We start from the raw sequence: 16,895 nt of genomic DNA, 5'->3' as shown, positions 1-16,895 counted from the left end.
TTATAACTCCCATCACTTTCTTTTGGTTGTTTAATCGCCCTTTGAGCATCTCCAGTGGACTGTGTTTTAGCCAGTCCCTGAAAGTGGGAATGGTGGTGTCTCGCTCGAGTGAAACAGAGTGATGGTGCTTGGGTCCAGAGGGCTGCCCTGCTGAGCAGGGAAATGCCTAGCTTTCCACATCCCCTCTACCACTCTTCTGGCACTGCCCACCACCAGTGCTTCCCAACTCCCACGAGTCTTGGGAGGACCAGAAATAAGAAGCAGTCATTCTGTCTTTTCTTTTGAGCACTGCCACAACGGATGCTCAGCCACTATTAGGTGAGAAGTGGTGGCTTCAGTTATGTCACATGCGGGTAGCACTCTTCTGGGTCTCTCATGGCAGCAAGGACATAGTGAGGATCCTTAGCAACTGTGTACAGGGCATTATAGGATTTTATTCCTAGTCTGCAATTTGTTGAGAACAAACGAGGGTTACCTAGCTACCAGGATAAGCCTTAGGGGACACAGCTCTCCCCTACAAGGTTTCTGTCTTTCATTGCTGTATGAGGGAGGGAGCTTGGGTCATTTCCTAGCTTTCTCCTTGGCTTCAGGACTGAGATTGTGCCTTGAAGCTCATACAAGGGGCACCGTCCAGTCAGTGCCTCCTCAGACCCAGAGGAGTAATTCCAGAAGCAGCAAAGGGAAAAGAAGTCTCTGAGAAAGCAACAGGAGACAGGGGATCCCAGGGCTGTCGGAGGAAGGGTTAGGGGAGAGCAGTTATTCCAGTGGGGCTCGTGAGCTTGGCCCTCCCTCACTCATAAAACGCAGCGTGGTTGAAGGCACAAGGGAGCCTGAAGGGTGGCAGTGAGGGTCAGATCTCATTCTTCCTCTTCCTTTCTCAGTTTATGTCTCTCCCGTTTTCCTACTCCATCCCCCCCCCCCCCCTTTTTTTTTGCACACGTTTTCCCTATTCCCCACCTTTCTCAGACTGGCCAGAATGGCAACGGCGTTGCAGAACGGACCCCGTGCCCCGGTGCCTGTTCCCCGTCCCCCCCTCACACGAGCCTGGTCCTTGGGGGGAGCGCGAGCCCCATCCCCATCCCCATCCCCATCCCCATCCATCTCCATCCCGCCGGGAGGCGCCGGCCCCCGCCCCGGCGCGGGGCAGGGGGGTGATGTCATCACTGTTGCTGCCAGCCGATTGGCTGCCTGCCAGCCCGCCATCTGCCCGCGGCCGGCGGGGCGCCGGTGCTTCCCCCTCCCCCGGTCCTCCCCGGTGCCGCGGCCCGTCCCCGCTGCGCGGGCTCGGCTCCGGCTGCAGGCGGCCCGGCCGGGGGGAGAGACCCCGCGGTCGTGGCGGCTGGAGGAGCATCGCTTGCTGGGCGTGCCGGGTGGGCTCTGTGTCCGGAGAGTGACAGTCCGGGGGAGTACCGGGGGGAGGCGAGAGTCCGTCCCGGCGCCGCGGCAAGCCGAGCACGTTGTTAAGGCAAACAGGGATGCGGGCTCTGCAGAGTGTCCGTGTGAGAGAGGCAGGCAGGAAAACAGTAAGAAAAGAGGACCAAAGGACTGGGGTGGAAAGAGGCAGCAGCTGAGTGGGGAGACACGGCGAGATGCAGCGGCAGAAGAAGAAGAGGGACTGCGTAGGAGGGCAAAGCGGCACGGGATGCAAATGTGTAACATAGACACAAGAATCCGTCCCTGGTGCTGGGCCATCCTGGGGGAATGGGAGGAGCGGGCTCCCTTCGGAGGATAATAAACTCTGGAATGAGGGTGTGGGCTGCTGCTCCTCGCTCCCCCCCTCATTCCAGACGCATGATGACACCACGTCCCACCATCTCGCTGGCTTGTCCTTTTTCTTTCTTTTTTTTTTTTCTTATTTTTCCCAAAAATCGTATTTTGAAGACAACCAAAAGTAGAACGTGTTCTGGGTGTGGCTGCATGTGATTTACCCAATAGCCAAAGTGGGGGGAACCGCTGAAGGGGAAAGACAGAGCGTCTGCTGCTGAAGGGAGCAGAGACCGAGAGCTGCAGTAAGTGATGGGGACCCTATCTATTCTCTTAGTGCTCCTCAAGATAATTTAAAAGTAGAAGAGAGTGGAGGGAGAGAACAAGGAGAAACTTTCCTTTGCATGCTGGGGGGGTGTGTGGAGAGGGGCTTAGCCACCTGGATGAGAAAAGAGACGGAGACTGGAGAAAGGAGGTGGAAAGAGAAAGCAAGCAGATGGATTTTTATGTTCAGTCCAAAATATTTCAGAAACACCTGGAAAACTGGCCAGAGTAGGAGGGAGACACGTGGGAGGGAGGCTGGGAAGACCAAGTGGTCTTGAGAGGGAAATGGAGGCAGCAAGCAAAGAGTTTCTGTGCTATAGGGGAGGGTATCCCTGTTTCTGCCTTAGCTTTCCTCTGAATCCTCTCTCCTCCACTCCACAGGGATGAAGACCTCTGGAGCCTGTATACTGTTGTGTCTCTTAGCATTCTCCTTGTCCCCAGCTGGTGAGTTCTTACGCCAGGGGGAGGATTTCTCCTCCACCCTGGCCCGGTGGAGTTTCCTATGCAGGCTAATGTGCAATGACCTAAGGAGAAAGACAGAGACATGTAGATGGACAGTGAAGGGGGAAGGACTGAACAGGAAAGGCAAGGTGGATATATGGTTGTAAGGAAAAATTTAGGAACTGGGGACTGATTCCCATATGTGTCTATTCTCCAGTAATTACTGGGAGTCGCAAGAGACAGACGACTACAGCCTCCACTGCAGGGATGTTTGGGTCAGCAAAGCAGTCAGGTCCAGAGCTGAGAAAGACAGTTAGCTGTGCTTTGTGCTTACTGTAGACTGCTGTACCACCTGTGTTTGCATGATCTGCAGAGCATTTCCTAGTGCTCCACAAAATTTGTTCTGTCATAGTGGTGAAACATTTGCTGTCACTAGCAGTTCCTGCTGGAACGGCCTCATTCCAGGCCACTCGGCTGCAGGGAGGTTTTGTAGTTTTTTGTATAGCTGTTTTGAGAAGCCTAACCTCCGTAGTTCAAACCACTCTCTGCTTCTGTTGTTGTTGTTGTTCTGTTTTGTTGCTCCACGTCTTTGTTTGCTTGGAGTTACTTTGGCAAAAATTCAGGTGGGATCGAATTTGTTAAAAAAAAAAACCCACAAAAAAACCAAAACAAGAGCGCAGCATCAGACATTATAGACTCAGGACAGACAGCAAAAGAAGATTAATTCCAGTGAATGGAAAAAGCTTTGGCCAGGAAAGACTGTATGTAGAAGACAGATGACTGCACCTATCACATTCAAGGCAGGTTATTCCAATCTACTCTTCTCCGTTCTCCCCTCATGCTGAAGCCTGATTCTGCTCCCAGGAGCACTTTTTCCTGTAAAGGTGCACAGTAGAAGATGTCATGTTTGTGACTGTGAAGCAGGGAGGTGAGGCATCCAAGAGATGAGCTTGTAGGTGGCCTACAAAGTTAGAGGCAGAAAAAAAAGGCTGTGGTTTTTATAATGTATGAAGGAGGCCTGAAAGGAATATTTCTTACTTTTGTGTATTTTGTTTTAGCATTTCTGGGGTTTTTTTATTTTAAGTTGGAAAACAACAGGAATCACTAGCTGGTCTCTGTCTCTCTTGGTTTTGGGTGAGCTACAGATTTGGTGAATTAGGGTTGCAGTTTTCTGAGACCTCAAGGATGAATTTATTGCAACTTGGACAATGAAGTCCAATCGTTATAAAGCATATGAATTGGGTACCATAGCAAATATAAATTGAAGTGATTAAAAATCTAATAGGAAAGTAACTTCTTTTGTCTTCTCTCCTCATATACAGAGGTTTCACTTCACTTGTGTCCTGTTTTAGAATTGGAGCAGTTTTCTAGTTATCTCCTAGTGAGCGGGGGGGGGGGGAGCTAGTCAGAGCTGACTTTTCAATGTTAGAAAAAAGGAGGGGAGCCTCCCCCCTTTTTCCATATGACTCCTATTTCAAATCTGGCACCGCTGGCCCCTGCAATGGTTTCAGAATTTGTGTCCTTCCTTTTGTATCAGAAACAAGTGAGAAAGTGTTCAATATTATTTTTCTCCTCTACTTGTTACCATTAAGAGATTAGCCAGAACAGGGAAAGTTTTGGTCTGCACTACATTGTGCGCTTAAGTTATTATACATGTCTGGCTCTCCCTGGGTCAGTTGCCAGCAGCTGAGCCCTTGCTGGCAGCTGAGTGGGAAGGGAATAGCAGGGTCCAGCGACTTCTGTAATGCTGCAGAGCAGGATGATATAGGAGTCCCAAGAGTCCCTCTGTGGCCTGCAAGTAACTGCTCTTGGAATGAGGAAGAACTAAGACAAACACTCCAGACCTGATAGTTTTTACCCGTGCAGTGCTCCCATTAACAGAAAGCTAAAGGCTGAGTTCATAAGACGTAGCAGGGTGTACTGGTTTTTGGGCTGGTCCTGCACACATCCCTGCAGTGCCCCAGATCACTGGGTTTTTCCTGCCAACTCCTTCCTTCATCCCACCCCAGTTACGCAGACATTTCCCTCGTCTGTGGCTAGCAGGAAATATTTTCCTATTCCTGGCTGCTGTAGGAAACAGCTCTCTCACCCTTTATATTTGGACAAACGAATGATCTAGCTCAGTTTCAATTTCTCCTCTTCTACATAGCATGCACAGTCAAGCCTTCATCATTCTCCCTCTCCAGTGCACCCAGGGACAGAGAGGGGAAAGATCTTCTGCTCTGTGCTCCATACCCAGGCAGGATGATGGACCGGATAATTATTTGCCTAAGGAGCTACAAGACCTGCAATCTGTTTCTTACTGTGCCAATGACTCAATCTGTGACCCCAAGCAAATAATTTCCATGACTCAGTTTCCTCTTTTATAAAATGGAGATAGGGATTTTGACCAGCCTCCAGAGCAGGGAGGCAATGTGCAATTTGTTTTCAAAATGCATCAAATGGGGTTTCAGGAATGCAAAGTCTGGTAGCAGATCTGGAGGTATTTACTATCTTTTCCCTGTGCCTAGCCTTTGACCCTGGTGGAAGCAGCAGGGATAGGATCAGGACCCACTGTATCCACAAGTCTTTAAAGAACGAACCCAGCCAGCAGTGGAGGCTGAGGCAGAGAGGGGAGCATGTCTCCTTTCAGCAGAGGGCAGTGGTGTCTCCTGGACAGATAAGCATCTCATAAAAATTTCACAAAGCCTGCAGACTATAGAAATCCCTCTCTCTGTCCTTTCTTCACTCCCCTGTCTTCTCTTGCAGACTGGTTTCCATGGGTGGTCAATGGGCAAGAACTGGAAAGTGCAACTGGTAAGTATTACAGGCATGCTATGTGCTAAAGACTGCTCATGTGACCCAGTTGTCCTGTGTAGTTACAGCCTGTTTAATTGCAAATGCTGTTCTTTGTTTCCTTGCCTCTGACATTGTGAGCTTGCCTTTCAGTGAAGATTAAACAAGCTCTCCAAGACAACCTGCTAAGTGTTGTGTGTTCTTTACAAATAATTCACTAGTGTTGGGGTCCTGAACACTTAGCTGAAGCACATGAAGTTATGTTCACAGTCAAGGGTTGTGGGAGATCCAGGAGAGCTGATAATTATTCAGCCATGAAATGCTTGGGGAACTCTACTGCTGCTCAGGAAAATCCCAAGAAAAAGGGTGCACAAGTGGCACGGTGCTTTAGCAGTGAGGCCACTGAGAAAGGATATTGACTGGTCTTCATACTGGCTGTGTTGTTGGGGGTGAATTGCTTTATCCCTCTGGACCTTTTTCCATTTCTGTGACACGATAAGATAAAATGAACGTATGTTTGCATCATGCTTCAGCACTCAGAAGAACCACAAGGGCCTGCCTTTTCTTCAAACTGAAGCCCCTGGCTAAGCCATCAGACAGCTCCCAGCTGTCATGTGTAATACCTGGGGCTTCCCGGAAAACTATTCAAAAGCCAGTCCAAAACGTGTCCACCAAGCTTCCCTTTCCTTCACACTTTATCCCTCCATCACACCTACACCAGCTTTGCCATCAGTTGTCTTTCAAAGAAACTCATCTGCTGATGAATTTCTGCAGTCAAGGCTAGGTTCTGGAGTTGCCTCCTTCCTTCTCTGTGGTGGGTGCTTCAGCTGTCTGTCCTAACTGCTGCAGGAGCCATCAGCGCCTTCGTTTCAGACGTCTGTCTTTCCCATGGAGATGCCCACAGTGGCCATATCTGAGAAGTCAGAATATGAATCCAGAGTTCAGTAAGGGTTGATGCAATGTGTGCACTAAGAAATCCAGTCCCAGGCCAGTCACTGAAAAGGGGGATGGATATGGGTGGGATGGGGGTATGGTGTTTGTTTATGTGTTTACTGGATTGGATCCCACTGTCTCATAAGCCTACCATGGTGGCCAAGGTAATTCAAACTATCTATGACTGGCTATGTAAGGAAGGGACCACGAAGTAAAGACAAGCTCTCTCAAGGACATTCTTTCTTTTCCAGGTGAAGTTAGCACCGACTCTCTTATCAGCACCTCTGGTAAGCTCATATCTCTTGGCAACTTCAGGTTTCTTTTCCCCTTTCCACCTTTAGTCCCACCTACATAGACTGAGAAATTACCCATTACGCTCAGAAATTCCTCTTCCCCACTTTTGACATCTAGCAGTGTTCTTCCAGCATTTATGGCTATCTGGGAGTCCTTTCTGTGCTCCATGCAGGGAGATGAATTTAGGGTGGCTTAATGGCCTGTTCTCCAAGGAAATGCCAATCTCACCTGGTGTACCAGGGCTCTCTGAAGCTGTTTGCACTGCAGGAAGCCATGAAGTCCGAAGCTCACGCAGCCTGGGCTTCCAGAGAAGGTTGCAGGAAGGAAGAGACTAAATGACAAGGGACAGAAATTGGTCAGGTTTACCAGTTAACTGGGCAGCACTGGGACACAGGGTGCGTGCGTGTCTGCTGACAGCTAGTGGCCATGCTTGAGTGCTCAGGAGACAGAGGTGGCAAAAAACCCGAAAGACATTAATAAAGCAAACTCTGGGCAGTGGTGGGATGGGGAGGTGGAAATATTGTTCTTTTAGTACTGTCTTCCCTGCTGTGCCTGCAGCTGTGTCACTGCGGGGCAGCAAAATGTATGCGAAAGATAGGGTAGATGGAGGGCACTTGAAAGATGAGCACTTAAAGCATGCAATGTGCCTCCTTAGAGAGCCAAGCCTTGCTGTGGAGATAGCCCCAGGGGAAGGACACAGAGCTGATGGGAGCGTAGACATTTGCAAGGTAGACTAAGCCTGCTGGACTCACAATGAGCAATGGAGGAGAGGGCCAGAGGCTCAAGAAGGAGCCTCCCCACTTTTTCTGTATGAGTCCTGTTTTGAATTCGGCACCACCAGCCTCGGCAATGGTTTCTCTCTCTGCTGGGGCAGTCTCTCAAACACATCCCTCTGCAGTTGGGGGGACCAGACAGGGCAGGGAGAGGGAGAACACATCTGGCCAATGATATGGTTCAAAAGACAACGGAGAGGCAGCAGCGCTTGGCTGTTGCTGGGAAGTGTGCTGTGCATGTAGGAGAGCTCATCTGAGAGTGGTGTCCTGTTCTCCAGGACAGCAGTTCCATGGTCTCTCCTCTGCCCTGTGACTCTGCTCATCAGCTGGCTAGAATATTGTGGGTCAAGCTGACCAGCTGTCATGGGACAACACCAGAGGAGAAAGTGGAAGCACAATATTGTATACGCAAGGTGCATGATCTTCCTGGTGGGGATGGGAGGTGAAAGCAACCTGTGTCAGTCTCGTGTTCAGTGTGTGAGACCTGACAGTCTGTAGGAGGGTATATAAGACTTGGTGTCCAGTCCAAACTAGCAGTGGCTAACCTACATCTACACCTGAAAAGACTAAATGTGAAGCCTTTACAGCAGACTTCGGCTTCAAAACGCTTATTGTTGAGGGATCAAGAAGAAACTCTTCACAAAGGACGTGCCATGGGACCCATCTCTGCTCTACCGCATCCCACCAGCTCTAGGACACCCAGCATATTCGCAGGGAAAACCTGCAGTTACTCTGACAAGTCAGATAACAACATCACGATCAGCATTGTCTATGAACCAGACGTGGCATGGCTACTGGTCAGGAGTAGTGAGCCATCAGCAGAACTGTGGGAGGGGGAAAGAGGCTGAAAGCTCAAATTAAGATCTTTCAGAATATCTTCTCTTTTTCCAGCTGCAGCTGTCACACCACCTGTGCTTCTTAGTCCTGGTGAGTTTATTCTCAGTTCACAGCCAAATGTTGTGGACCCCCCTTCCCTCTCCTTGCCCAGTCCCTTGCACACCCAGAATCCTGCCTTCCCTGACTGCCCCTAACCACAGCCCCAATGCCCCAAAGACCCCTTCTTTCTACACCCATCTGTTTTGTCTATGCCTCTGGCTGACACTATGGAACGTGAACAGGAGAAGTAGAAGTCCTCTCTAACTGTTGATGAAAACTTGCACCTGGCAGTCAGTCCTCTGAGTTCCTTTCCAGTTTGTCACTGGGTAAATAATAAAATGTACTGGTTTACTGTGGTACAGGTGGATTGCTTTATCAGAGGGAACAACAAACTAACCTCCTTTTGACCCCTTGTCATGGACATTAAAGAACCAGCGGTCTGGGGATGCTGTTTCTTAAAGGAGTCACTGTTCCTTAGTAAGAGGCAGTCACAGGCTCCTTCGCTTCTTGCCTAGATAGATGGCAATTACAGCAGCTAAATACATTTACTGGACCTTTTGAATTGCAAGTCAAGATGCCCTTACAGTGTAATTTTGAACAGTGGTGGTAATGCTTTATGGTAAAGTTTGGACGGATTTTTAGCATTGTTGGCTGGGTAGCTGGCACTAGATTCATATTGGATTTGTACCTTCTCTTATGGTTTCATGTCAGTAACAATGAAATCTTTTTCCACATTAGAAGCTACAATGGAGCACTCTTGAAAGAGCTTTCCAGTTATTTGTTTTGAGTAAGCTGATGTCTAGGAAGGAATCATGGTAAATCACACTAACTTTGCTACTCTCTGTCTTCCAGTTCAGTCTGACAGTGAAACTACGACGGCTTCATCAGGTACATTTAAGTTTGCTGCCTGCACCCCCTCCCAGACCCACTTTCACCCACCCTGTTATCTCTCCAGGCAGGTGCTGGCTGAGCACTGAGCTTTGTCTCCTGGAAAATTCCCTTTACCCTGTTTCTTGAGTTAGAGGTACCAGAGAATGACAGTAGTGGAAGCTGAAGTCTTCTCCTGGGTGGCATACCCAGGAGGGGAGGAACTGGCAGATCACCAGACCAGATATGCTGGGTCAATATTGTGTCATTGTCAGTGGCCAAGACCTGGCATTTCAGAAGGAAATGCAAGAAAACCCATCATAGTTAGCTACGGAGTTGATAGTCCAGAAAAGAAAGGAACTAGATTTGTGTCCTGAAGTGTGAGATTGCAGATCTGTTAGAAACACATATCTTAAACATGCAACTACAATTTACATTTTGTTTATTTGTATCTGTCCCCTTTACAGCATGTGCCTTCTGTATCAAGGATTCCCAGTGGGCTTGTTTTGCATTTCACTCAACTTTCCCTTACTTTTGTCTTCTGAGGCAAGGGGATCAGAAATGTCTGCCTTATTTTCCTCTCCTCTAAACCATCCCCATCTCTCACAAGAGAGTGGAAAATACAGGCTAGGGGCCTTCCCTAGAAGCCTGGAGGACAGTACCTAGTGATGAAGTTATATGTGTGCCAGAATGAGTGCACCTGCCAATGATGCTGGATTGCACCTCTCTGTGTGTGTGTGTGTGTGTTCCCAGATTGTCGTGAAGAAAAGTTCCCTTGCACACGCCTGTACTCTGTTCACAAACCTGTAAAGCAGTGTATCAGCTACCTCTGTGTTACAAGGTAAGAAACAAGCAGTCCCTAAGAAAAGCCCTAAAAACTCTCCAGAAATGGCATGGCCAGTTCAGCAGTTGTTTCCTTTGAAGACTAGAGGTTCCCTCAGGGAACCAGTTGGTGAGATGAATCCTATCCTCAGAGAGTCCTTTTAGGGTGATTAATTAAAACAGCACAGTAACTGTTATCTGTGCAGCACTAAGGAGCTGCAATATGCCCTATATTGTAATCCATATTTAAGGTATTTGGCCATTTCATGAAGTCTTTACAAAGATTACTTTCCTATTGACAACAGCCTTATTCTAGACTAACTAATCCTAAAAATTTAGGATTTGCCTCTTCATCAGTAAATATACATGTTTATTGCCTGTATCCCTTTTTTGTTTCTTTGGGTCCCTGTGCCTTTTGCTACTGTCCTTGGCGTGTTCCTGGTGATCCCTCAGTGTGCGTCGCATGTACATAATAAACAAGGAGGTGTGTTCTCGCATTGTCTGCAAGGAGAATGAGGTCATGCAAGGTGAGTGATAGCACAAGCTAGCCTAGAATAGCTGCAGCCATCTGATAGAGTGTCCAAGCTACCTAATTACCCAACCCTAATCCATATGTAGTAGTTTCCCTGGACTTGGTTTGGGGGAGCTCTAATGCAATGCAGCCTTGCATCCAGTACACATGCCATGAAAAACACTGAGAAGTAGATATTGTACTACCAAGAAGTATGAGAGCTCTGCCTTCCTCGATCTTGATCACGCTCTACTAGCCCCAGACACACCCTTACTCAAAGTTGCATTCCTTTGAGGTTAAAGAGTAACTCTCAGTATTTCTATTCATGAATAGAAACAGGATCCAGTCTAGATTTCTTATGCAGTCTTTGTTGCAGCAAAATACAAGTGATTTTAATATGTATTGTACATGAATAAAGCCAGAAGGAAATGAATAAAAGCCTAAGGACTTGTTCACTTGCCTCATGTATATGGGGATTCAGCTGTTCGAACAGTTTCTGTAGATGCAGTGAAGGAGGTACCTCTAACTGTTCTGGTGGTGAAGAATTTGAAGGAAGCTTTGATTATCTGTCAACCTGTGTGTGTCTGCTGTGTCTTCAGATGAGATCTGTCGCCAGCTGGCGGGCCTTCCTTCTCGACGTCTCCGCCGATCTGGGCAACCCCTGCATCACCCTTGCAGACAACTCCTGGAGCAGCAGCGCAGAGGGCCTGATGCTCTGTGAGCTACCAACACTAGGAGAGAAAAAGGAAGGGAGAGAAGAGAAATCATCATCCACTACCTACAACCCAAGACAAGTCCTTCGTGTTTGTGATTTCCCTACCATTTCCTTGCTTCTCTGCCTTCCCCCACATCCTCTTCTTCAGGTGCTTCAGTACACAGAGTCCCCTCTCTGCTAGTCTGTCATGGTGGCTGTTGTCATCTTCTAAATCTGTTGCTGAGGATGTGGGATGCTCCCCTCTTTCTCTCAAACTCTGGCAGGCCATGAACTGCTCATTTCCCAGAGGTCCTTATAAATGTGCTGCATCTTCTCTTGCTTTGCCCCTGCAGAGACAGACATGGGGACAGGATGTAGTCCTCTCCAATGGTACAGATGCCCTAAGCTGCGTCTCATGTGGAGGAGTGCAAACCTTTACGCCCTAGGACTCCTGGCCTAGGTTTCTTGCATGGCATCGGTATGAGTTTGGATATGGTTAGTCAGCCTGAGCCTCTCCGGTCCTCCTGAGCCACTGAGTTTGCTGTGTGATAGCACAGCCTCCTCCTGTGTCTGCTGGCCTCAGAGAAGTGACAGAACTGGGAGCTGAGCTGTCCTGAACCCAAGGCAAACCTCATTGTCCCTGTAGGGCAGCAGATCATTTATAACTACCTCTGGGAAGTTCTTTGTCTCAAGCCCATTGCCTCCCTCACACACAACTGCTACCAAAAGGAAGAATTCTGGATTTAGTATGGCATTATATTTTTCTCAAGAAGATTATGTTGGAACAGAGTGCTGCCTCTTCCTCTCCCTCCTCTCCTCTTCCCCCATTCTGTCCCTCCCATTGAAGAAATCTCTTGATGCCCATTCCAGGCAAGTTCCAGGGAGCAGTAAGTATGGTTGCCTCTGCTCCTAAGCCCAAGAGAGCCCACGAAGAACCTGTGTGTCCTCGCGGTACTGGGAACTTGCAATGAATTAGTTTGTCCTGGTGACTTGTCTTGGTGTGGCTACCTCCACACTGTCCAGTTGCTGAGCCTGCTTTCAATATCTCCACTTGAGTTCCTACGTCCTGACCTGGGAACTTCTGCACAAAGCAGAAAGGAGTCACAAATTGGAATGGGATGTGGGAGAAGAATCATTATCTGGGATCCCTGGGTTTTCCTGCAGGTTTTCTGGCTGTGCTGACCTGCAGAGCCAGGTGCTGGTGGGTAGGTAAAGGTATCTGCAGGTATAAGTGCTTATAGAGGCAGGCCAGCCTGGGGAAAAGAATTCACTCTGGTAGCACTGGATGTCTGTGGTCTGCTTGAGAACTTTCTTTTCCAGATATATGGAGAACATTTCCAGGTATATGGGCAGTTTTCACTATGAGACTGGGTAGGGTAAGTGGGGAAGAGCTGTCTGAAGTGAGAATCACTCTATGTGACTCTTAGCAGTGGGGCACCGGAGCTGAGCAGCTTAGCTCACTGCAGCAGAAGATCAGCAAGACCCTGTCTCTAGGATCTCTAAGCGTTGTTCCCAACTAACAGAAAGCCAGTTTACTAGAGTAGGCATTCACCCCCGTCACATAATATACTCTGCTGCTGAACTGAGTACCGTTCAGCCTTGCAGGAGCACTGGTGTGCTGCACAGAGCCAGGGTCACACAATATAGGGGACAGTTTGCTGCACAGAGGCAGACGTCTCCAGAAAAAAGAGCAAAACAATTAAGGTAAGAGCCTCTCCCCAGCACTCAAATTTCTGCTGTATGCAGCAAGAAGCTGGTTACATCTTCTGTGCAGGGGAAGACACCCTGTGCAGACACAGATTTGTTCCATATAAGGTCGAAATTGGCCATAGATGGGCTAAATCTCTCTGTATTAATCCAGTATACAGGAGAAAGAATTCCAAGTTATGTAGTGACTGGCATTTCATCCTATACATAGGGGCATCACACCCCTACACAGAGGATGATGCTGCTCTTGAGTACTCAAGGCTCATGAGACTAGGGATGGAGGAGGAATTTCTCCGTACTGAGAGTATGCATGTTTCTGTAGAGAGGAGGGCACGGAGAGCTTGATCTCAAAGACATTCAGCCAGCTGGCAGCCACTGACTTCTATGCTGGGATGCCTGTGGAATTTGCCTGTGTGGAGGAAGGTAGGATGGAGATGAGATGTTAGAGGGAGCTCTTGGAAATTGGATTAGGCCAAGTCTCCACTCTGTATTTAGAGTTGAATGTAAGCTGATATAGATATAGATATATAACTGTATAACATAGCTACTGTACAGTATATAGAAATTTAACATTCGTACAGTTTGGGGAATGGTTAGAAGCCTTTCTGTTGCTTGCTTTCATCAGGGACAGGAAGAGGTGCTTCTCCAGGTGTTCTCCAGGAGAGGTGTTCTCCAGGAGAACACTGTTTTAATGCTAGAGTCCATATAATGCACACAAAAATATTAAAAGAAAATTTATTCCCTGTTATTCTTGGCAACTCTCATGTGTTTGGGTTTATTTGTCTCTAGCTGTATTTCCTCCAGATTTGTGGGCAGACTTGACTCCAGCCCAAATCTGTCATTTGGACCTCTACTCCCTGCTAACCGAGTCCTCCACTGTCACCCTCCCTTCATTCATGAATCACAGGTCTTCCTGGGAGATCATTATTTTTTCTAGAGATACAGATTATCTTCAGCATTTTTTTTCCATGGATAGCTGCGCTAGATTTTCCTGACAGTTGATAGCTGCTGAGCACAGGGATAACTCCTCCCAGCCCATGAGATCTGTGCTGAGAACACATCTTTTCACTGTGCATGTGCCTTGACTTGGTGGTGGAGAATTACCATCTCCAAGTAAAATGGTAAGATGGCTGAAATAAGAGAAGAGCTGTGATAAATTATCTTATAAGCAAAGAAGGATTTGTTCACTAGAGCCATTTAACTCAGTAATGGGAATAACCGAAAGACTACATTAAAAATTACACATCTAAGTCAAAAGGATTAGGAAAATTTCTCTTTCATTGAATTTCTGACTTTTGCATAGATTCATCAGGCACTGACTGTACATCATATTTTGGTCGAAAAGATGGAGCATTCAGAGCATGGGACTCTAGGCAGTGTCTTCATGTGAAAGCAGTCAAGTCTGCATTTAGACGGTATTTCTAGAACAAAAGTGGCTGTGGCCCAAATTACCCATTAAAATGCCTCTGACATCGTCCCATAGTTCTTCAGGACTAAACTACACAATGCAGGTTATTGCATAACACTATCCCCTAGAATCAGTGCTCCTTCCTGGCTAACGCTGCAGTGCCCCTATTTCAGACAGTTATAATGAGAACTATGATGAAGCTTCAGCCTGTATTGCTGTACGTGTTGCTCCCATCTACACAGGGCTGATGCTGCTCTGACTCATGAGCTCTTGGCCTTTCCAGTGTCCCTCTATCGGCATGGTCCGCCGGCTCTGTGAGCAGAGTACAACATATGCCATCGACTTCTTGTAATTCACTTTATTCTTCCCTTTCCTTACAGTACTGGAGTCTGCAGACAGGCTTCCCCATCTTCATTAGCACTTACCCCATACACAGATTTATCTCCCCTGCCATTCCAACCTCAATTGTCATGGTGTTGCGTTGCTGGTCTCTGGACGTTGGCTTCTCTTGTAAGCCAGAGAAATGGTTTTAAATATAGCTCCAGCTAGGTCTGTTTCTCATGAAGTTGGACTAGCCACAAAGAAAGCTGCCAGAGTCCCATTTTAGAAGCATGATCTAGAGTTTGTGGCTGATTTTCATAAACTTTTCTGACCTGGAGCGGGAGTTAGATGGCCTGCAGTCACTTTCCACACAATGGTTGTTCTTGCTCATTTTGCTGTCTCAGCTCCTGAGTACCAATCAGTGTTGCCAGTTTGAAGGCTGCTGTTTCAAGGCCAGTGCTCTGATGCCCGGTCCCCAGTTTGAAGCGGTACCTCACTTTGCTGGGCATATGGAGCTGGAGCTCCCTGCAGGGGAAGTTGGCCACACCAAGGGCTTTCTGCTGCACCTGGAAAGCAAGGGTTGTTCTACTTCCCCATCTCTCCTTCTCCTCTTTGTCCTCTGCCTCTATTTTCCTCATCTTTCTTTTCTGTTCATATGTTCATCTCGGAGCAAGAAACACGGTGAGGAGGATGGTGGGGCTGAAGTGGGGCAGCAGGATGGGTGCTCGATGAGGTGACACGGCATTGCCAAGTGGGGCTGGGGGCAGTGCTTGGCCCATGCCAGCTTTCCTTTTCTCTTGCCCTCCGGTTCTCACGCGCTGTGGCTCCCTAAGTTGCCAAGCTCAGGATTTTCTGAAGGGAAGGACATGCCAGTCAGAGCAGGGAGGGGAGAATGGCACCTCAGGTCAACTTGTGCACTGTGGGAACAGCAACCACATGTCTTGAGGTGGCAGCCCCTGGTTGCTGAAACAAGGTGAGGAGGAAGGGGAGTGCTGTGGGAAAGCACGGGGAGGCTGTTGGAAGCAGCTGCCATGTCACCTGGAAGCTCCATGTTGCCTGGATCTTGTCCACAAGAACCCACAGCATGAACAAAATGTGTTGTCATCAGGCCTCTCAGCTTGGAGGGATCTCTCAAGAGCATACTGCTGGCTGGGGTGTGGGCTTGTCCTTCACAGAGGGGAGTGGTGCAACCCATCCAAAAAGAGCACCTCTATTACATAAAGAATAGCTGGGTTGGAACCAAAAGGGATTTTAGTTTAAAATTTTTTTAAAGTTGTTTTTTTTTTTTTAAAGAAGATTTTAAAGGTGCACGATCCCATAACATTTACTCCTGGCACCACATGGTCTGACATTGTTTGACAGTGTACATTTGTCCAGTTGTGAACAGCCCCTTAACTGGGGCACAGGAAACCTGAATTCCATTTCTGGATCTCCTCTTCACCTCCTGCTCTCTGATCTTCAGCATATTGCTTTGTTTCTCTCTGTTCCCTGCCATCCTTAGCCCTTGTAATGTAGCAAGCTGGAATAAACTCCCACAAAATAGAAATATGAATTTTAGTCCATTAAAAAAACCTTATTAAAAAAGGTGTGTGAAACATCATGAATGAATTTGATTGTCTACTTTTGCTATTAATGTAAATTATTTTTTCAAATAAAAATGTTTTCAATAATATAAATTATATCAGTTAAAATGCAAGCTGCATGTACTTGTTGCTACTATGTTGAAGTATATAAAAAAACTGAATTGGTGAAAGTCATCAGCAGAGCAAAGCTTCATTTAATGAATAAATTATCTTTCAGAATGCTGTTTTGGGCATTTTACTAAGATTGCAATTTCCATACAAATACAGCTTGTCACAAATTAGACATTAACAAAAAGATGGGATAAATAAACATATGTAATTCAATGTGTCTAAATAATAAGTAATGTGAAAACTCACCTGCTTAAACAAAAGAATAAATGTGCATGAAGCTGTGCATTTTTTAAAATAAATGTCCTTATTGAGGTAGTATACCTTCCCAGTTAATATCATAGATAAAATTATGTTGAAAGTTAGCAAGCAGAGCTAACTTCAAAGCTAATCAGATTGCTCAGAGCTTTGTCCAGCTGAATTTTGAAAAAGTCGGCAAGGATGGAGAATCCACAACCTGTTGCAGTGCTGCACCACACTTAAGATGGAGAATATTTTCCTGATGTCAGATCAGAAATTCCTTTGTTGCAGCTTTTGTCTGTTGCCTCTATTCTTTTTGCTGTGCACCTGTGAGCAGACTCTGTCTCCATCTCCTCTACAATACTGCTGCAGACAACTGAAGAAAAGAGCAAGAAGAAGCATTTAATTCATACAAAGCCTGAGTTTTATTGCAAAACAAGGAATTTTAATAATTACAATTAATTATCTTCCTTTGGGGAAACTGTGTTAAAAAATGCAAAACATGATGAAAATC

The 16,895-nt window shown here is 47.0% G+C and overlaps 1 protein-coding gene across 1 annotated transcript; it reads left to right on the top strand.

The window, feature by feature from the left end:
* Nucleotides 1-1,863: 1,863 nt before the first annotated feature.
* MFAP5 (microfibril associated protein 5) lies at nt 1,864-13,973 on the top strand. Its single transcript, XM_050908687.1, has 9 exons — nt 1,864-2,009; nt 2,410-2,472; nt 5,218-5,265; nt 6,429-6,464; nt 8,136-8,171; nt 8,973-9,008; nt 9,741-9,828; nt 10,263-10,336; nt 10,920-13,973. Exons 2-9 carry the CDS (start codon nt 2,412-2,414, stop codon nt 11,039-11,041), a joined length of 501 nt encoding a protein of 166 aa, XP_050764644.1. The 5' UTR covers nt 1,864-2,009; nt 2,410-2,411; the 3' UTR covers nt 11,042-13,973.
* Nucleotides 13,974-16,895: the final 2,922 nt, after the last annotated feature.

The sequence above is a fragment of the Gymnogyps californianus genome, chromosome 1 (genome assembly GCF_018139145.2).
Source record: "Gymnogyps californianus isolate 813 chromosome 1, ASM1813914v2, whole genome shotgun sequence".
NCBI lineage: Eukaryota > Metazoa > Chordata > Aves > Accipitriformes > Cathartidae > Gymnogyps > Gymnogyps californianus.
This window is presented reverse-complemented; position numbering and strand designations above follow the sequence as displayed.